Source organism: Xenopus laevis, chromosome 4S (genome assembly GCF_017654675.1).
Source record: "Xenopus laevis strain J_2021 chromosome 4S, Xenopus_laevis_v10.1, whole genome shotgun sequence".
Lineage (NCBI taxonomy): Eukaryota > Metazoa > Chordata > Amphibia > Anura > Pipidae > Xenopus > Xenopus laevis.
Window position 1 is genome coordinate 72,448,709 of NC_054378.1, and position 22,150 is coordinate 72,470,858.

At 36.7% G+C, this 22,150-nt stretch overlaps 1 protein-coding gene across 6 annotated transcripts in view; it reads left to right on the plus strand.

Moving 5' to 3' along the window:
• Positions 1–22,150, plus strand: part of mast2.S (microtubule associated serine/threonine kinase 2 S homeolog) — a 131,928-nt gene that overhangs the window by 73,547 nt on the left and 36,231 nt on the right. For 5 of the 6 annotated variants that reach the window (XM_018260860.2, XM_041561449.1, XM_041561451.1 and 2 more), the window contains 6 exons: positions 4,760–4,835; positions 6,422–6,442; positions 10,613–10,691; positions 11,644–11,798; positions 16,113–16,188; positions 18,203–18,412. In XM_018260860.2, coding sequence (XP_018116349.1) covers positions 4,760–4,835; positions 6,422–6,442; positions 10,613–10,691; positions 11,644–11,798; positions 16,113–16,188; positions 18,203–18,412 — 617 coding nt within the window. The remainder of the gene's footprint in view (positions 1–4,759; positions 4,836–6,421; positions 6,443–10,612; positions 10,692–11,643; positions 11,799–16,112; positions 16,189–18,202; positions 18,413–22,150) is intronic. The other variant, XM_018260861.2, reaches the window with a different exon arrangement.

Consider the following 22,150-nt stretch of genomic DNA (forward strand, 5'->3'; position numbering starts at 1 on the left):
ATATGCAAATGTATTAATGAATAACATAACATTCCTGTTTTTCTAAATTGGGAGAAAAAACTAGAATTATACAAATCTGAATTTTGATAAATAAATTTCTACATGTTAAGTAGAAACATTAAATGCACATACACACTCATTGTGTATGCACATGTATATACATGTATGAAGAAGCCTATATATCCAGTTGAATGCAAATTTGGGCACCCCTGGAAATATTACAAATTACAAATTTATTTTGTGAAAAGTAATAAATGGCTACTGCAGAAATCAGTGTGCTAAAAATATTTCTGCAAATATTCATGCACAGTTACGGTTTATTTTCAAACTTCAATTGGAACAAAGAAAATAGTAATTGTGACATGCAAAAGTTAACGTGTCTAATAATAAACAATGTTTTTGCTTGGTCTCTGACCCTAGTTACCTCATTAGGCCTTAGTAGCCAATAGGAGTTGACACCGGCCTTTCTATAACATATAGGGGCAGATTTATCAAGGGTCGAATTTCGAGGGTTAAAAAACCCTTGAATTCGTCCATCGAAGTAAAAAAAAAAATCATTCGATCAATCGCTTAAAATCATTATTCGTTTGATCGAACGGTTTTTATTCGATCGTACCTTTTGCGCTAAAATCCTTCGAATTCGATATTCAAATTTGAAGGATTTTAGCGCAAAAGGTACGATCGAATAAAAACCGTTCGATCAAACGAATAATGATTTTAAGCGATTGATCGAATGATTTTTATTCGATCATAAAAAGTGCCCAAAACCTAAAATCTACAATGTCCCCATAGGCTAACATTCAATTCGGTAGCTTTTATTTGGTGAAGTATTGAGTTGAAGGATTTTTTAAAGAGACAACACTTCGATTATAGAATGGTCGAACGATTTTTACTTTGAAACGTTTGAATCATTATATTTGAACGAATTTGACCAATTCCATGGTCGAAGTTCCCAAAAAATTACTTCGAAATTCGAATATTTTTGGATTCAAACTATTCACTCGAGGTTAGTAAACCTGCCCCCCAAAGTTAAGTCTATGGGACCTTATAGCAGCCCCTCTGGCATTTGCCAGAACCCACAGGTACGGTGGTACGGTGATCCTCTTTATGGGTGAATAGGTCCCTTGCTATCTGTCTGTAATGTCCTCTAATGTACTTGTAATGTCCCCTCACAAGCTTCTTTTTTTCAGAGAAAACAACCCCAATTTTGACAGTCTATCCTCATAATTTAAGTCTTCCATCCCTCTAACCAGTTTAGTTGCACGTCTCTGCACTCTCTCCGGCTCATTTATATCCTTCTTAAGGACTGGAGTCCAAAACTGCACTGCATACTCCAGGTGAGGCCTCACCAGGGACCTATAAAAAGGCAAAAGTATGTTTTCAATTAATTAGACAACCTGTTATCTACAAAAACCCCTAGATCCTTCCCAGTTAAGGAAACTCGCCAACATACTGCCATTTAATGTATAACTTGCATTTATATAATTTTTGCATAATCTTGCATTTATTAACATTAAACCTAATTTTCCAGTGCCCAGTTTTCCAATTTAGACAAATCACTCTGCAAAGTGGCAGCATCCTGCATGGAACCTATAGTTCTGCACAATTTTGTATCATCTGCAAAAATAGAAACGGTACTTTCAATGCCCACCTCCAGGTCATTAATGAACAAGTTGAAAAGCAAGGGACCTAGTACAGAGCCCTGTGGTACTCCACTTACAACACCGGTCCTATTAGAAAATGTTCAATTTACCACCCCTCTTTGTAATCTATCTTTTAGCCAGTTCTCTATCCAGGTACAAATGCTATGTTCCAGGTCAACATTCCTAAATGTAACCAGTAACCACCTGTGTGGCACAGTATCAAATGCTTGTAAAAATTCTAAGTAGATCACATCCACTGCCTTCCCAGAATTGAGGTCCCTGCTCAGCTTCTCATGAAAGGCAAATAAATTTGTTTGATAAGATTGGTTACGCATAAAACCATGCTGGTACAAACTCATAGTATTATGATTTGCAATGAAGTCCAGTATCTTATCCCTTAATACCCCTACAAAAAGCTTTCCTACCACTGATGTCAGACTTACCAGCCTATAGTTTTCAGGCCGAGAACGGGATCCCTTTTTGAATAGTCTCTCTGCACCATGCCAGACCTCAAAGAGTCTTAGAAAATTAAGTAAATATTTTTGACAATCACAGAGCTAAGCTCTCTTGAGTAACCTGGGATGAATACCATTGGGTCCAGGACCTTTGTTTATCTTAACAGGTTTCCTTCTGTCTTCATTTCATAGGTTTTAGTACCAGGATAGCTTTGGCAATACTGGGGCAAATGAACTGCAATTCTTTCTGTTAATTCATTGTGTAAGGATAGGTAAATACACTTGTACTCTCATTTATCACTGTTTAACTTATGTAGCAGAGTATGTTTTTTGAATGAAAATAAAGGTAATAACTTATTAAAAACCTAGTGTTATTACTAATAACAATCATAATCTTAATCGTTCATAATACTTGAACAAAATAGCTGCACTCATCATCTGGCTGGAGTAGAACCACATAATTAATAATTTATTATTTTCTTGCATAGTTGTAGAAAAGAAAAACATTTTTATCTGGTTTCCCCTGTCAGACCTAGAAAAATGAAAAACTGGCAGATCAAGACTTTCGTATTTCCAAGCAGGCCTTATCAAAAGCTTAATGAGAAGATCACAGGGGGACTCCCTAAATTTCATTCAGTGTCATTTGCAGTGAGAATCACCTCTTTATTTAGTAATAGAAATGTGCCTCATAATAATTTATAGCTACAAATTCACTATAAAACAGCCCTAAAAAGAAATGGACATAATTTAGCAAAGAGATTTTCTTGAAAAGAGGTGATGCTAGTCTTAGGTGATGCATGTAACAATACAATAGAGTGATAAGGGAGCATGAGATATAGCCATGCAGAGCTTTAGCCAGGACAAAACAATTTGGAATTACTTTGAAATGCTGCAGTGCAGTTTAATGAGATGCTTAACACAAAAGGCAAAATGTAAATTTCTATTCATACATCAGACTTAGTTTCTGTAACCCACATAAAAGATTAGCCCAAACAGTTCTTGCCTTCACAACGATTTCCATGAAATCTGCATCACAATATGCGTCTGACTTTATAGTCTGCAATAATCTCAGTAGAAATAGATCTGCATCTGCAAAAGGGTAGGGACACAGCTGCATAGGATTCTTTCATTACCCTAACTTTACCATTGGCTAATAATTCTAGTGTTGATTGCTTTTCATGGAGTCATGGATATTGCTTTTTCATGGAGTCATGGATATCTTCACCAGATGGACGATACTTTCCAAAATTATTGTCACTTTTAAATGAAATTTACTGTGAAATTCTTTGATATTGTCCATACATAGATATTACTCACTAGACACTTAGACTAATGTCACAATTGGGAAGGTTCATTTTTGGAGCTTGTATTTAGAAATGGGCTTTGCTTTTTTCCCAAGGGAACATAAACAATGAAACATATATTCAAGAAGTAAAATCTGCCATAATTATCCAAGTCTCAAATTTGTTTAATATATTTTTGTCCACGGCACAACATGAAACTAGGGTGATGCTGGGAAGACTGTGAGTATAAAGCAGATAAAAGGCTAAGAAATTTAACATGCCAATTTTAAAAAAAACTATTTTATGAATTTCATGAAGTGTCAGAAATACAGTTTTAATTGTGGGTTACATCAGGTAATATGAGCTAATTGTATTAATTGTATTGTATATGCTTCCTGGATGGTATTCAACAATGGTAATACTAATACAGGTTTATGATGTTATCTGGAAACCCATTATTGAGATTACGGGAAGGTCATCTCCCATGGACTTTTTAATTAGATAAATTCATTTTTTTTTTTTTTTTAATTATTTCCATTTTGTCTGTAATAATAAAACAGAACTTTGTTTTGCCTCCAATAAGAATTCATTATACAGTGGAACATAAATTTTATATCCCCTGATTATAAGTTTTCCTTCATGTTACATCGTTGTTTTGTGGTTCCGCATATATATTATGCATAATACATTTCCCTAATTTTACACTTTGCTGGATTTTACACCATTTTCTTCTGGTCCCCTGAAAAACGTAAAATGGGGGTTCTAATGTATGTTAGTTGGGCTCAAGTACAATCTATTGGGTTTAATTAATATTATACTTAAGATATATAGGTCCAAATTATGGAAATATCCCAAGATCCCATATCTGGAAAACCCCAGGTACTGGGCATTCTGGATAACCGGTCCCATATCTGTATAGGTAATGGACCCGATGTCCAGAATGCTGGCGACCTGGAGCTTTTTGGATAGCAGATCTTCCTATAATTTGGGTCTTCATTATGTAAACATTAAATAAATCCAATAGACTGGTTTTCCTTCCAATAAGGAATAATATATGTAATATCTTAGTTTGGTTTTATTATCATAGAGAGAAAGGAAATCATTTAAAAAAATATATATATTTGTATAAAATAGAGTCTATGGGAGGCAGTCTTTCTGGATAACTGATCCCATACCTGTACCAGGTTTGAGACTAGTCATCAGATGACAGTACTGTATTTTGTTGTGAACCACATTTTATCATTATAAATAAAATATGAAGGCCAAAGGTCAGTGTTTGCTGATTGATTTTGCTGAATATTATTTGGCATAAATGTAACTGATATTTGCCTTCGACTGCAACGTTTTACTGATGGGTTGGGTTTCTTTTTTTGCACAGGTAACAGCCCACTCGATAGTCCACGTAACTTTTCTCCAAATGCTGCTGCTCACTTTTCATTTGTTCCTGCTCGGAGGTAAGCCATTTCATATATTCACTCAGGATATTTGGCGTTCCCCTTGTTTACTAACATTTATGGCACTTCAGTGCTTTTATAATAATGAACTTGGATTCCTATACACTAAAGCTGGATCCCCATTTTTGTACTTAATATCATTTTCTGTCCAAAAACAAAATCTTTGGAAGAAAACTGACTTTAGCCAAGCATTTAAAATAAATAAAAAAATAAAACTGTAGAACATTATTTTTAAACTCCCATGTTTATATAGGAAGTATGTTTGGAATTGCAAATACTCCTAAACACTCACATGGAACCATAGCTACCCAAAAAAAACTATAGAAAAGAAATCATTGATTAGAATAAGCCATTCTATAACATACTAAAATTTAACGTAAAGGTGAACCACCCTTTAAAACCCCCTGTACTAATTAGATATGCACTGAATTTGGTTGAATCCTGAACTGAATCCGAACCCTAATTTGCATATGCAAATTATCAGTAGGAGACAGAACAGGGATTCAAGTGATTAAGAGTTTAGATTTGCTTTGGTCAAGCTCTTGGATTTGGATGAATATGATTCATGCTTAAAAAGGCTTAGATTTGCCGCATCCCCAGTACAAAGAACTGTGGCTTCTGTGATTTACATTTTACTATAAATAGTAAAATGAAGTACAATTTAACAACTTTTACAATTGCGTTTTTCTGCCAAGGAGATCCTCCAACAAATAATGATAGCAAATATTTGTATGAGATAATATCCTTCTCCCATGTAATATGTATATGATTTACATTATATTTATGTATTTTATATTCTTGAGAGGTTTATTGTACTGGTTACTGTGATGTGTAATAAGGATGTCATTCTTAGACTCTGATTAGACAGCGACCTCCAGTGGCTAGTTTACCTAAATGTTGGCAGCATGTAGATTATTTTCTTTTGCAATCACATAAATGAGAACTACAATCTGACAAAATGTTTCTTTCTCTGAGATATGTACAATACGACTTTCTCATGCAGCCCTTTGCAATATATATTCTGCTGTACCTTCTTGTTGGCCAACATTCCTGGGTTTCTTGTATCTGAAGAAATCGTTGCGTGCCTGACCTCTTGAATGTTTTAAAGCCTGTACACTAATGCCAGATATCTCTAATAATGTATGGGTGTCCTAGTGGTATAATTATACATATTTCTTTTTATTTACAAAATATTGGTAGGCTAGTTGTAGGTACAAATGGGGCACTGGGGAAATGCTGATCAAGTTGACCGATACACTTACCTAGAGAGGTCATTTTTGTATAAAAGGAGGATACAGTATCACAATAATAAGTACTTATAAAGTGGGAACATGTGGTTTGATAATTTCTTGTTCTAGTATATCCTACCTCTTGCTTTATCATATATAGGTCTGAGGACTTAACAAATGGGACTCAGGCTTGGCTTGTTGTATGTGCTAGAACTAAAGTGGATTGTGTTATCGTCTGTACATGAACAACAGTGGGACAGAATATGATTATATAGGGCTGTTATAGGGAAATTCACAGTTACTTAAAATTGTATATTGTGTGCATATAAATATTGTTCCTTTAATTCTTCAATCAAGCCACGGACACAGAGCAGACAGGTAATAATAACTTGTATTTGTTTCTCATTCCCATTACGTTTTGCATGGTTGTTTTTATATGAACCCTCTGGCATTGTTTTTGACACATTTTTTTATTACTCCCGGAGGGAATCATTTCTCTACTGTTGAGAGATTCATACAAGCAAAATGCTTAACCTAGAACACACAGTAAATCAATTTGTCCTTTTGTTGTTATTATTTGTATCTGTAGAAATGAATGTAGTCCCTCAATGAGTATTTTTTTCTTATGCCAAATACAAATTATGGTAAAAGTCAGTAAATAAGCTATTATCTCCATCTTCCTTAGTGCTACCAGATAAATGTCACTGTAATATCACATACAGCTTTTTTTAACAGTAATGTTCTGGTTACAAAATGTTTTGCGGATTGTTTCCCATAACATTGAATGGCAATTTCAATGTTGACAGTGGCAAGCAGTTGCAATTATCTCTTGGAAAAGGCTCCACCCAGGACAATTTATTTTTTGCTTTACTCAAGGAAAAGTATTTAAGTATATATACGATGAATTAGTTCCAATCCGAAAATTTTAACCATATTAAAATCATATTAGATTCATACGAATCGAGTTTTTCTCAGATAAAAACTCAGGAAGGCTATTAACATATCCAAATGGCTCAACAGACCTCTGCCATTGACTTGTACATGAACTCGGCAGGTTTTAGCGAATATTTGAATTATGACTGTTTCCATGGCTGAGGTGTGATAAATCTTGAATTCTAATTAACATTGGAATAGGTGGATTAAAATTCAAAATTCTAAAATTCTAAAATTCAAATTTACTATTCGATCCTTAATAAATCTGCCCATAATGTGGACAAATTACCCCATAATGATATAAAGTGGTTCTTAGCTGTACAGTTCTAGGTATTGCAGTCAGAGAAGATTGTAGCAATGAAAACACTGCGTGTGGCATTGCCCTTAAAGAATATGCCCAAAGTCATAAACCGCAAATAAATTCATTTTTCTTTCTTAAAGCAGTTTTTCCCCATCTGATTCCCCCATCCAGCTGCTGATTCCCACAAGTAAGAGTGCTACCAAGCCTGCATCTGGCTACTTATCTGCCAGTTAGACAAAGGGAAGTCCGCAGGAATTGATTTATATTGTACACTGCTGTGGGAAAAGAGAGGGATCAAATAAAAAACATTTTAAACAAAAAAAAGTGAAGTATTATTAGTCTATTAATATAAGTATGGGTTCTCTTATCTGAAAACCTGTTAGGCTGAAAATCTAAATTACAGGGAGTCCATCTTCCATAAAGTCAATTTTAAGCAAATCATTTCTAAAATTATTTCTTTTTTTCTGTAATAAAACAGCACCGTGTACTTGATCTTACCTAATCTGCACAAATCTATACTGGTGACAAAACAATTCTGTTTATTTAAATTATTTCATGATTTTTAGCAGAGGTATGAGGATTCAAATGACATAAAGATCCCTTATCTGGAAAACCCCAGATCCCAAGCATTATGAATAATAGACCCTATACCCATATTTCAAAGTACTTTTACTTTGAGGTGAAGCACCACATTGAAGTTTTAAAACCTTAAAATGTAGTGGCTGCACAAGTGAGTAACAGCTGTAAAGTGAGCATTGCGTAGAATTAAAAGATCAGCTGCTGTGTTCTGCTAAGTGTTACTTGTCTCATAGGGATAAAATTCATATTTTTTACTTATGTGTACTTAAATGAAATTAGGGAGTGGTGGGCTGCAAATAATTCCAATTCCAAATTGAATTTGCATTTTGATTAGGTGAAGCACTTTGAATGACTAGTTTAACCTCGTCCATAAACCAATGTGAGGTCCCTTGCCTGGAAGATTCTATAAGACAAATAGAAGATAATTGTATCTACCGTATATACTCGAGTATAAGCCGAGTTTTTCAGCCCCCAAAATATGCTGAAAAACTCTACCTCGGCTTATACTCGGGTCAAGCGCAAAAACGGTCGCCTGCGTCTAAGAATAGTCGCCGGCATCCAAAAACTAGACGCCAGCGCCTCCAATGGGAGCAGAAACCTTCAATTTTTTGATTGAAATTTACCAGAAGCTGCTGCATTTCTCACCCTAGGCTTATACTCGAGTCAATAAGCTTTCCCAGTTTTTGGAGGTAAAATTAGGTACCTCGGCTTATACTCGGGACGGCTTATACTCGAGTATATACGGTAAATAAGAGACACTGGAATATAATTAAAAAAAAGCAATTGTATTACTTCTTCATAATAATGCCATCTGTTTGCAAAAAAACATGTATTAACCAATCTTAACAAATGTTTTACTGTTGTGTTACAATGAACAAACCTCATTTGCTGTGCATTGATGCTTTCTGTCCTGCTAAGAGATTATCAACCAAAAGACTATAGAGAAACTAGATGACTTTTCACTGGGAAGCTGCCAATGCTTATAGATGTTCCACATTTGGTTTGATAGATAGTGACAGTACAGCAGACAAATCAGAAAGATCACTCATTTTTGTCCATGGTTTTCCCTTGTTTGTGAATTCATTTTGCCCCATTACACATCTTGGGACATTTATCAAGGTGTGTGAATATCTTCAAGTACAAGAATTTCTGACTTACGTGTCTTCTTTAAAGGGACTTAATATTTCGGGGAATTCGAGGGAAACTTACCCCAAACTGAATACTTAAGCAACAGATTATATTGTACTAAGTGGCATGTTAAAGAATCTTATCAAACTAGTATATATATTTAGGTAAATATTGCCTTTTTACATCTCTTGCCTTGAACCACCATTTTGTGATGGTCTGTGTGCTGCCTCGGAGATCACCTGACCAGAAATACTACAGCTCTAAAGGTGGCCATACACGGGCCGATAAAAGCTGCCGACAGACCGTGTCGGCAGCTTATTGGCCCGTGTATGGGGGCCCCCGACGGGCTTCCCCGATCGAGATCTGGCCGAAAGTCGGCCAGATCTCGATCGGATGGGATTAAAAATCCCGTTGGATCGCGGCCGCATCTGTTAGTTGATGCGGTCCCGCGATCCGACCGCCCGTTTGGCGAACGCTAGGATCCGATCGTTGGGCCCTAGGGCCCACGATCGGATCAGCCTGATATTGCCCACCTCAAGGTGGGCATATCGGAGGGAGATCCGCTCGTTTGGCGACATCGCCAAACGAGCGGATCTATCCGTGTATGGCCACCTTAACTGTAACAGGAAGAAGTGTGGAAGCAAAAGACAGAACTGTTAATTGGCTCCTGTGACCTAACATGTATAGTTTGTTTGTGTGCACTGTGAATCCTAGGATTCCAGGGGGTGGCCCTTATTTTTTAAAATGGCTTTCTATTTATGATTACCCAATGACACATACTACTAAAAAAATATATTATTATGAAAATAGTTTATTTACATGAAACAGGGTTTGCACATGAGCTGTTTTATGCAGTATATTTTTATAGGGACCTACAATGTTTGGGGGTATAGTTTTTAATATAATAGCTTATTAAATATATATATATATATATATATATATATATATATATATATATATATATATATATATATATATATATATATATATATATATATATATATATATATATATATAAATGCAGCATTATTGATTCAATAATCAAATGCTAATTAACAGCCCAAAGCCAAGAAAAAAAATCCCTGGGTTTTGCAAAAGACATTTTAATTTAATAATGTTTCTTATTTGCCATTGCAGTTTTTAAGCTTGTACCATTTATGTAAATCTTTTCACCCAAAGCAGCATTATATTTTTATTTCTTTTTGTTATATGATCAAATTCTTGAAAACCTAGCAACCAGAATAAATTGCAAGAATGCTTTTATCCACATTCCTAAAGCTAACTAGGATCCTTTAATAGTGTACACTTCATCATACTGTGATGCATTCATTATGTTTCATGATTGTCCAATAGGTAATGAATGCCCTGCAGCACCCACTTCTTCAAATTCAAATAACCATGTGCAAACGTCTGCCACTGTATTAGTGCAAATGTTTTACCTGTTGACTGTCAGAACTGTTTGTATTTTCATCCATTAGGAGATGTTAATACACTCTGTCCATGTATTATGTTCTCTGTTATTTTGTGTCAGAACCACAGTCAGTGAAGATTCCTCTCCTATAAGTATTCTGAATGTGTACTAAAGCTAGATATGATATCCTTTTTAGGACGGATGGACGCCGTTGGTCTCTGGCATCTCTACCTTCATCTGGATATGGAACTAACACCCCTAGTTCCACAGTTTCAGTAAGTGCCAGCTTTATTTTAGTATAAATCCATCATTACAATAGTTGCCATTTTGAGCGCATCTCTGGGTTGCTGTATACCTCTATCCTTTTGCAAGCTTTACATGTCTAGTAACAGTAAAGGAAATAAAAAAGCCATAAATCAATTTAGACCTAATGATCACAGTCTGCACATTCAAAAATTCTGCACAATTTCTAAAGAATGATTAAAGCATACATTTACTTTTTGGAGGCAACAATTATGTCCTAGCTAAGACTACGTATTACAAAGTATACTATATAATGATGTTAGGGCTACTAGAACATGTATGCTAAAAACTACTAATCCAAATTGGTACATCTTAAAATTCAAACATTCTCATTAGGAGCTGAAAATATTCCTGTTACAGAGAGATTTCCAAACCAATTTGGGCATTTTTGTTGGAAAAAAGTTCATTGTTAATATTGGACTAACTGAGATGTCATAGTTTACAGTTGGCCAGAGGACCATTCAGAACCCTCCAGGACCGTATTGGCATACCTAGTTGGTTTTTTGTGGTGACAGCCTTATTTTTAACATTGGGTTTCAGAATATTTTTTTTTGAACTTATTAGTTATTGGCAGGGTTTTAGCAACAAAATATGCAGAGCACCTATTTTTTTTTAAGCAGCCCACTTCCAGCTCTGATTGGTCGGTGTTTTAATGTCCCTGTTCTATATTGCTTTTTTCTGTCCCTATAGTAACTGTTTGCACATAATATTTAGGGGTCAGCAAATTGTTCTTTTTTTCTATTTTGTTCAAACTAGCAGTTTCCAGCTTCTGTTTGTAGCTCCCTAAATTCTCAACTTCTGTCGTGGGATGCCTGTGGTATTCAATAAAAGGCAACTATTTGGGGATTGATTGAAGTATTTTTTGTGATTGTATATCCCTTTGCCATACGTAAGTGTTTACGTTTTTTTTTTTTTTGTATTTAGTCATCATGCTCATCCCAAGAAAAGCTGCACCAGCTGCCATTTCAGCCAACAGCAGATGAGCTTCATTTCCTGACCAAACACTTCAGCACAGAGAGCATCACAGATGAAGAGGGGTGTCACTCACCAGCCATGCGCCCTCGTTCCCGCAGCCTCAGGTGAGCTTATACTACTTTGCTGGTTGACTTTATTCACTGTTGGCTTTCTGCCTTCATGTGATGCGCACTGAGAAGTCAGGATTAGTATGGGTGGTAGTGCACACCACTGAGCAACATAACCCTACAGAGCAGAATAACATTCCATTGCTCAAAGCAGTCAAACACATTTTCTTTGTTAATTCATTAAAACTGCTGGCTGTCAAGATAATATTGTTCTTAGATCCACTTAATGCAAAATCTAGCATCTGTTCATGTAACCTTCACTTCTTTCCATTATAAATTTCTTTCCCTGTCAGTTTTAAATTTAAGTTAATTTAAGTTCCTTGTTTTTCACCATAGTAGGCTACAGAGAAGATTCATAAAACCAATTTCTTATTTTATGTCTGTCTGGCTTTTAATTATCACGTGATACAGAGCTTTATTAATATTTTCCTCTTGTTTCTGAAATTCACGAACAAAAAAATTTTTTTTGGAGGATCGTGTCCATGATAACTCATTAGTTGCCAGTTAAGTAATTTCTACCCCGGCAATTGAATAAAGCAGGGCTTTCCATACGTGGTGGTGTGAGCATGATAATATGCCATTAATCTCCAAGCCAACTGTGTCCTGGAACTATTTAAGGATGTGAGTAATTCATTTTGGAAAAAAGCTATTGCATCATTACAGCAAACCACATTTGTTATATTTTCAAACATGATCCGAATAGAAGCCAAACTGCTACTTATTGGCAGTTTTTAAACAAGGTGATTGAAATGTATGTATATGTACATTACCCTAAACCTGCCCTTACTGGCCGTGCTGGTATCAAGCATTAGATCAAACTGGATGTTTAAATGAAATCCTAATGAGGATTCTGATGTGTGTAATGGTTATAACAAAGGAACAGAGCCTTGGACATGCAGTGGATGTTAGTTTTTTTTTTTAATCATTTTTCTTATCTGGATTACCTCATTGTCCCCTGTGTTTGAGGGGGGGGGGGTGCCTGCTGAGCCAGGAATGAGTCATGCCAATACATACTTGCATCATGTTGCAATAGACTACTTACAATTCAGCACTTGTCACTCCATTCAGTGGATCTATGCTGCTGAATGACCTCACATGTTTTGCACAAACAATCTCAAATGTTATTGCACTATTCTTTATAGATGTGCCTGAGCTGAAAAACCTCACCTGAAAACAGCTGGTCTAATTTCTCTAGTATTGTAATTCTCAAGCATATGATAGATAAGTGCATGCAGATATGATCTTTATATATTCATAATATTGATTGACACATTACAATAGGACTACCGAATGCATTGTCTTTTTATTTAGAATAGGTAGCACAATGCAAGGTTAGTTTTCTGTAAAACTGATATCACTACAGTTCCTAAATATCTCATTTGTTGTGTTTTAATTTATGTGACCACTACCTGCTGACTTCCTGCACAATTTTCTGTCTGGTTATTGAAGTGCAACTAACAGGCCGATTTATCACATGGCAAAACAATAATATGCCAAGACACAGCCTCCCTCATTGTGCTAATACAGGCTGAATCAAAGACATACTGCTTACACTCAGTCTCTGTCCAGCTTTCGGTAATACAGAATGCTGCTGTGTTTAATGTCATCCCTGCTGTTTTCTAGCATTCATATATTTATATATGTATGTATGTATATGTATATGTATATGTATGTATGTATGTATATATATATATATATATATATATATATATATATATATATATATATATATATTTATTTATTTATTTATTTATTTATATACATATATACACACTGAGTTAACATCACTAACCTGATCAATTACTGTTTTTGGTAGAAATTATATTTCTACATGGCAAATAATTTATTAGTAGGTGTAGTAATAGAAAACGAACAGTCATGACATGCATGCTGCTGATTCTGTGTAATTGAATCAATAATTGAGGCTTGCTCCAAATAATATCAGTGTTCAAAATAAATTAAAAACAAAATAAAAGCTTGTTCCAAATAATAGCAGTGTGGAGTTCAATTAGTGAGGTCATTAATTCTGTGAAAAAACAGGAAGGAAGGCAGCAAAAGTGCATACGGGTTATAGGGCATTTCTCTCTGAAAATCTGAGCAAAATGGGTTGTTCCAGACATTGTTAAAAAAAAAAAATAGCATACTTTTGATTCCAAAGTTGATTGGAGAGGGGAAAAATATAAAGAAGTGCAGAAAATGATTGGCTGCTCAGTTAAAATGATCTCAAATGCTTTAAAATGGCAACCAAAACCTGAAAGACTTGGAGGAAAACTACCATACGAATGAATAGAAGAATAGCCAGAATGGCAAAGACTCTGATCAGATTCAGGAAGATCAAAGAAGGTCTAAAGTTACCTCTGAGTACTATTACAATTAGAAGATGTCAAGCCAAGCTATCTACAAGAAACCCCCACAAAGTCCCACTGTTGAAAAAAAAAAAAATTACAATTTCACATTGACTGGCCTAAAGAAAAATGGCACATCATTTTGTGGACAAATGAAAGCAAGATTTTTGTTTTAATCTAGTGGCCACAGTTTGTCAGACAACCCCAAACACTGGATTCAAGCCACAATACACTGTGAAGCATGGTGGTACAAGCATCATGATATAGGGATGTTTCTCATACTATGGTGTTGGGCCTATTTAGGACATTCCAGAGATCATTTAGCAGTTTCAATACATCAAAATACTTGAATAGGTCATGTTGCCCTATGCCGAAGAGGAAATGCGCTTGAAATGGGTGTTTAAAAAAAAAAAAACAAAAACAAAAAAAACAAACAACCCCCCCAATCACACCAGTAAACTAATAACATCTTGGTTCCAGACTATCAAGATTGACAATATGGAGTACCAGCCCAATCCCTAGACCGTAATACAATAGAAAACGTGTGGGGTGACATAAAAAAATGTTGTTTTTGTGGCAAATCCTAGAAATGCAGAAGTTGGTCGACAGATGTGCAGCAGTTCTCAGAAACCCTGCTTATTCAACTAAATATTAGTTATGGTTCAGTCGTGTTTCTTCCAACTTCTTATGGTTGTAGATTCAGGTGTCTGTGCACCCCCATAAAATTTACCAATTTCAAAGTGTAGTAATCAAACAGCTGTAAGGCAAACTGCAAGTGTTTTATTAGCATTGTTGGTACACTACATGTTTCAAGCCCTTTTGGCCCAAGACCCTTGAGAAAGGGCTTTGCCCGAAACATGTAGTGTACTCACGCTGCTAATAAAACACTTGCAGTTTGCCTTACATCTGTTTGATTCCTACACTTTGAAATTGGACAAATAAATATTGGTTCAGCGATTCAAAGGAAAGCAAAGCCTTGAAACATTTTTCAGTTTATGCAGTGAATGTTTGAGTTTGTAAAGAAGAATGCAGACACTGCTATTTTTTTTGAAACAGCCTAATATTCAATTTTCTTCACTTTCCGTAAAGGAATAACACGGATTTGATAAATTTTTCTTCACTTTTCTTCATCTTGAGCCAAATTGTATCCTTCTTTTCATTTCTTTTGCTTTTGTGTTTATTTTAGTGTTGCAGCAATATAATTTACCCTGTTAAGGTGGCCATACAATGGCTGATTTTCTTGTCTATGGTTGTCCAAAAAGTCACACAGAAACGGTATGCTTAGTAATGCACAGTGATGGACAAATACTGGTTGATTGAAAGATCTCATCTTTAGAAAGTGATGGGTAGCTGCAGCTCATCTTATTTGCTGGTGTATTTATATTTTACATTTGGACAGATGAGCTGCAATCCATTAATATTACAGGATGGTCTTGATGGTCTGAAACTGACCCTCAAAATTACTTCTATAGTATGTCCAGACAATGACATTGTGTCTTGAAATCACTTCATATTAGACAACCAAATCAGATTATATATGGCCAACTTTAGCCACGCAGAAACAAAGCTATACACGTAATAGGTTATTTAATTGCAAGCTTTCAGGACCAGTTATTAGGTCTGTTAAGCTTGCGACAAAACTCTAGCTGGGTAACATAATGTATATCACTGTAATGCAATGCCTTACCTTACAATACTGGAAACTCTGTCACTGAGGCGGCCTGTGTTTAATTCACGTTTTGTCTCCTTGTGGCTTTGGGCTAGTCATTGTATATCATTATATGACCCAGAAAGCTGCATTGTAAGTTATACATTAATAATACACTCTAAGCACATTTTACATAGAATAAAACTATCTCTAAACATATGGGCAATACTGTTTTGCATAAACAGGAGCATCATACCCAAAAAGGTTTATATATTATGAACCCAGTAACATGTTATTTTGATATATTTTTACTTTTAGCCCGGGACGTGCTCCTATTTCATATGATGGAGAGATAGTAATGATGAATCATGTGTACAAAGAACGATTTCCTAAGGTAAGAGATTCATTGACTTATCAACATGCCCCAAACATACCAGCAGCTGCAATATTATTGATCAGGAAATACATATATTCCAAACAGGATCTACAGACATCTGTTATTAAGGGGGTTATCAAAATCCGAAAAGTTCTCACTATTTTCTGAAAACTACTTCGACCGTACATTCCCCCTATTTATCAATAACTTTTCACAAATTCATAAAAAATCCAGATCCTTTGATTATTTCGAATTTTGCGATCGAAACCTATGATTTTATTGTAAAATCGCCCGAAAGCTACAACTTTTTCAGAAACCCGGCGCAACTAAGAAAATCTTCCAGTTGTTGTTATCTGCCATTGACTAATAGATGTACTTGGCAGGTCTGAGTTGGAGTACTTTTTTCATCTGACTTTTAATACCACCTGAGGTTTTTTTCCTCCGAAAAAATTGTATTTTCCCCTTTAAAAGTCTGACCAGAAAAAATTCAGAGCCTAATACATAACCCCCAAGTGTTCACAACAGTGAATCCTATATTAATTTGTCCTGAAAGCTGAACACAAGGCAAATTTTGTACCATTATTTAAATCCATATCAAGAAAAAGCTACTTCAAGTGCAGTGTTTTTAAGTAGTTCGGAAATGTGTTGTTAAATCAGTCAAAACCACACTTCATAGACTAACGAAATCACTTTTGTCAAGCCTGTCATCCATATACTTTATTAGGCAACTATTTACTGACGAACTTCTGGGTGACTTAACGCGATACTCGCATCTTCCCAAATCGCAAAATGTGCCGTTGCCCTTATTGTCACTAAGACATTTAGAAATCCTCACCAGATATCATACCAGATATCATACCATACTGAAATCCTCTTCTCACCATTCTCTCAGAATGAACTATGACAAAATGCAATTTATTGTGGAGTTTTGTGATTAAGGGTGGTGTTGCTTCCCATTTCCAATTTATATGAATGGGAAGTGCCATGAGCTGCCCTGCTGTAGCAATAACCAGTGAAAATCAATCACAGGTATGCCTTAGAGCAGTGATCCCCAACTACTGGCTCATAAACAAATTGTTGCTCTCCAGTCTTATTGATGTTGCTCCCAGTGGCCTCATAGTAACATCCTATTTTGACACTCCTGGCTTAAATTCAAGTTTTGGGGGCATGAAGATATGGTTTACTCCAAAAGCGTCTCCTGCAGGCTAGCAGTCCACATGGGGCTATCACTTAGCTTAGCCTATCACAGCCCTTATTAGGCAACCCCAATAATTTCTTTCTTTCTTGTGCAGCTCCCCAACAGTTTTCACATTCAAATGTGGCTCACGAGTAAGAAAGGTTGGTGACCCCTGCCTTAGGGTAAAGTTAAATCTGTGCCCTTCTGCTGTGGTTACCATTCCCAGTGGTTCCCATTCATGTCATCTGGTATTTGCATTGCAATCAGCAGTATTCAAACTTTCCTGGGTGGCATAGCCCTAAATAATTAGAATAATAACAGATACACTGCTTGTGTAACAATGCTGCAGATTTCTGAACTATACACACATTTATTTCAACAATTTAACACTGACAGTCAGCGTTGTCATCACCAACTATTCTTGTATTTTGAATCCTTTAAGGAATTTGAAAATGACTTGGTAAAATGATTTACAAAATTTGTTATATTCCAATGTCAAGTAGACTTCTAACGAAATAAAAGGTCCAATTGAAATAAAAGGCCCAATCCCCATTTAGCAACCTGTCCAGGTTTTACTAAACATCTGTTTGAAAACAATCTTTATTTTTCATTAATTGCTATAGTTCATTAGATCAGATAAGGTTACCTGCAAGTTCCAAAGCCATATCCAATGGTGATCGCATCTCTGTTTTTTGGTTTTTTTTTTTAGCATTTTGCTTTTGAGACATTACCTTTAATTAATTTATGTACTTCATTAAACCTATGAAAGCCGAAGTTATTGCTGAATGATTTTGGTACATTTGGAATTAAGTTGGTAACTTTAGTTTTTATTTATACCTTTTGTGGTTTCTAAAGGCAAAAGCGCAGATGGAAGAACGACTGGCGGATTTCTTCATTTCCAACTCTCCAGAGAATGTGCTACCTTTAGCAGACGGTGTCCTGAGCTTCATTCATCACCAAGTGATTGAACTGGCACGGGATTGCCTGAGCAAATCAAGAGATGGACTGATCACCTCTCGCTACTTTTATGAGCTTCAAGAGAACTTAGAGAAATTGCTTCAAGATGTAAGTCCTTGAACATCAGTTTGACATGTTAGCAGTTCACAGTGAGCTTTTTGAAGGTGACTATTGTGTACCATTGGTATTAATTACTAATTACTCCAGAAACTTAACTACATAACATGACTTCTGCAAAGGAGGTGGAAATTTGTTGGTACTTTCCTAGTTGTATATCTGTTGTTGTGTGACCTTACTCTCTTTGCTTTCCATTATCAATAAAATAGCTGTGCTATACGTCTGGGCTTTCACAAATCTGTAGCTAGGAAATTTTCAGGACCTTGGTGAGCCTCGGCTAACTTTTTTTGGAGAACCATGGCAAGGCCTATTGATCAGCTATGTAAAAATATAGCAAATGAATACACTATACATTTACTAAACACCAGACATTGCTGCCTAAAATTAATACATAAAATATAATACAGTGTATTGATTTTAGGTTACTCCTTGACGAATAGTATTCAAAAAACCATATGCCGTTCATTACTGTAATTCTTTTGCTTGCAGCTTGAAATGTTTTCATTGGCTTGAATGGGTTGCATTGTGCCTCAATTGGTTTAAAATAGTGGCATCAGTTACAGCTTTCTGGTGGTATAGGAAAAAACTTTATAAATACTGCAAATTGTTTTTTAATGGATTATTGCAGAGAGTCAATGCGTAGAGTAAAATCACACATAAGAATAAATTAATTTTTTTTCTCTTTACAAAATCTGTAACATTTCCTACAGTAGCGTAAGTAGTAGATCCCAGGCCCCCAGTCTGGTCGTAATTTTTATACCAGATACGTTACAGCACAGTCATCTGTCGGGCCCTGAACTGAACCCTCGGTAGTTCCACCCCTGATTTCCCATATATCATGTTCTTTATTCTATTTCATTTAAGTCTCTAATGGTTAAATGTGAATACTATGTTTTGCACGATAATGTTCCAGTGACCAAGATTCAGTATTTTACATGAGGGTCTTATTTATCAAAATCAGAATTTTTCTGAGTATTTAAATAAAGAAAAGTCAGACAAAACAAGAATCTACGATTTGACCTTATTTATTATTAAAAATCGGGGATAAAATTGAGCAAAAATCCAAAATGTACGATTTTTTTCTCAAATCGCTCAACTTTTCTGGCTTTTTCCTGAAAAGTCCAAAATCGGATTTTCGGGGTAAATCCATCGCAGTCCACAGAAAGGATTAGGGACCCCTCCTATTGACTTATATACAACCTCGGCAGGTCTGAGGTGTAGAATTTTTGGTTTCTGACTTTCTCCATCCTTGGGGTATAATAAATCTCGAAAAAATTCTAGTTTTATGTTTACACTAAAAATTCTGATATTATAGTAAAAAAAACTTGAATGGTTGATTTTATAAATACTATACCTGACATATGTCAATGAATCACCATACTGTATGTTGTTAAATGTTAAGTGTAAACCTTGCTTCAGTTTCTACATTTTTTTTTTTTTTAAATCCTCGGATATCTAACCTTTATCTTATCTAACACACCTGCATGACAGTGGCTGAAGGGGTAATTAAAAAGAGAAGCAAAGTCCCCTTACTTTCCTCGTAAATTAAATCATTGGTGACCTCATTGGGATTAAATCCTGCTTTTGCTTTCTGACTGATAAAGTGTTCCACTGTTTGACTTTGAGAGCTGAAAGAGCTAAAAGGGCTCCTAGGAAGAATTAAGTCTTTAGGCATTGTGGAAGGGGATAATTTTGGTGCCTGCTGTATTTTTTTATTAGCTAATGGGCAAAACCATCTCTTGCAAGTTCTTGTGTAATCAGCAGTGCCTTCACATATTTGGCACGAGCAATACCCATTCCTGGGTATACATACTACTCTTACTCTCACATGGCTCCTGAAACCCCTGTCTTTGAGAATTCCATAAAGGTGGTTGTTTACCTGCTTCCAGATTACCCTTTTTGTTCTTAATTTGCATTCAGGCCAGTACTCTCACACTGGGCAACTTCTCTGTGGTGGTTAAACCAAAGTGAAATCACCCTAGATTTAAATAACTGCATTAGAATAGTCTAATTTTTTTCAAATTAAAATAGAATTTTGGCCCATTCGATAGTCAAAGTACACAAAAATAGCTCGGAATGAAATTTTTTACTTTGAATTTTCTCTTCGACCCTTGATAAATCTGCCCCTTAGTGATGGGTGAATCCCTTCTCCAAAAATTTGCCAAATACACAATTTTTTTCATCAAATTTTTAAAAACAGTTTATTTTTGACGCATGACCATTTATTTCACCCATTGGAGTGCATGGGTGTCTTTTTCACAGTGAAACCTGGCTAAAAAATTCGATCATCGCTAATAACAAATACATATGTAGCCTTAAGGTGGCCATACACTTAGAGATTGTCAGGGAGCCGGGAGCTCCCTCCAGGGAGGTTGTCTGGATCAAGGAGGAAGCCCTCTTGAGGGAACAAGGTCGCGGTATCCAAAGGGTTAAACGGAGAATAGTCAGGATCAGGCAAGAGTTCACAGGCAGGCAGAATACAAACAAAGTCCAAAGTCCAGGCAAAGGGTCAGGATACAAGGCAGGAACAAGATTAGGCAATAAGGCACACAGGAAACCCAGGATATGCTTCAGGAAAGTAATCCTATTCTTGGGCGCCATTCTGGCGTCTAGTTGGCGTTTTTATTTTCAAATTTGGCGCCATTCTGACGTCATTGACGCTCTTGCGCCGACGTCGGCGCACTGACGTCATCGCCCGGCGCCGCTACCCACGTGGCGGCCATGGGCGCCGCCATTTTGGGAGCGACGCCGGCGAAGATGGACGCGCCGCCCGGAGCTCCTGGGCCTGCTCCGGGCGGCGATCGTTACAGTACCCCCCCCCCTCACGGGGGGCCTCTGGACCACCAGGACTTGGCTTCTGGGGAAACTTGGAATGGAACTCCCTCACCAGACGAGGAGCGTGAACATCACGGTGTCCTTCCCAGGAGCATTCTTCAGGGCCAAAGCCCTTCCACTGAATGAGGTACTGAAGGGACCCTCTGGAGATTCTGGAGTCTAGGATTTTCTCCACCTCGTACTCGAGTTGACCCTCCACTGAGATGGCAGGAGGAGGAGACTGACCGCCAGAGAACCGGTTGGTGATGGTGGGTTTCACCAGAGACACGTGGAACACGTTGGGGATTCTCATCTCTGGTGGAAGCTGGAGTCTGACAGCCACAGGGTTGATTATCTCCAAGATGGGAAATGGTCCCACGAATTTTGGACCCAACTTGGGAGATGGTATCTTCAACCGGATATTCCTGGAAGAGAGCCAGACATTATCACCCACCTTGTAGAGAGGAGAGGATCTTCGACGACGATCCGCGAAAGTCTTATGAACAAGAGCACTCTTCTCTAGGTTCAACTTGGTCGCAGCCCAAATAGCAGACATATGGGCTGCGGAGTCGTCAGCAGCCGGGACGTCAGATAGCATAAAGTCTTGGGGAAAAGCTTGAGGATGCTGACCATACACCGACATAAACGGAGACCTTCCTGTAGAGGAATGACAAGCATTATTATGAGCGAATTCCGCCCATGGGAGGAGATCAGACCAGTCATCCTGGCAGAGGGATACGTGGTTCCTCAGGAACTGCTCCAGGGCTTGGTTGACACGTTCAGCTGCCCCATTCGTTTGCGGGTGGTATGCAGATGAAAACTGAAGAACAATTCCCAGGTCTTTGCATAAGGAACGCCAGAACTTGGCAGTAAACTGGGTGCCTCTATCGGAGACGATCTCCACCGGGAAACCAT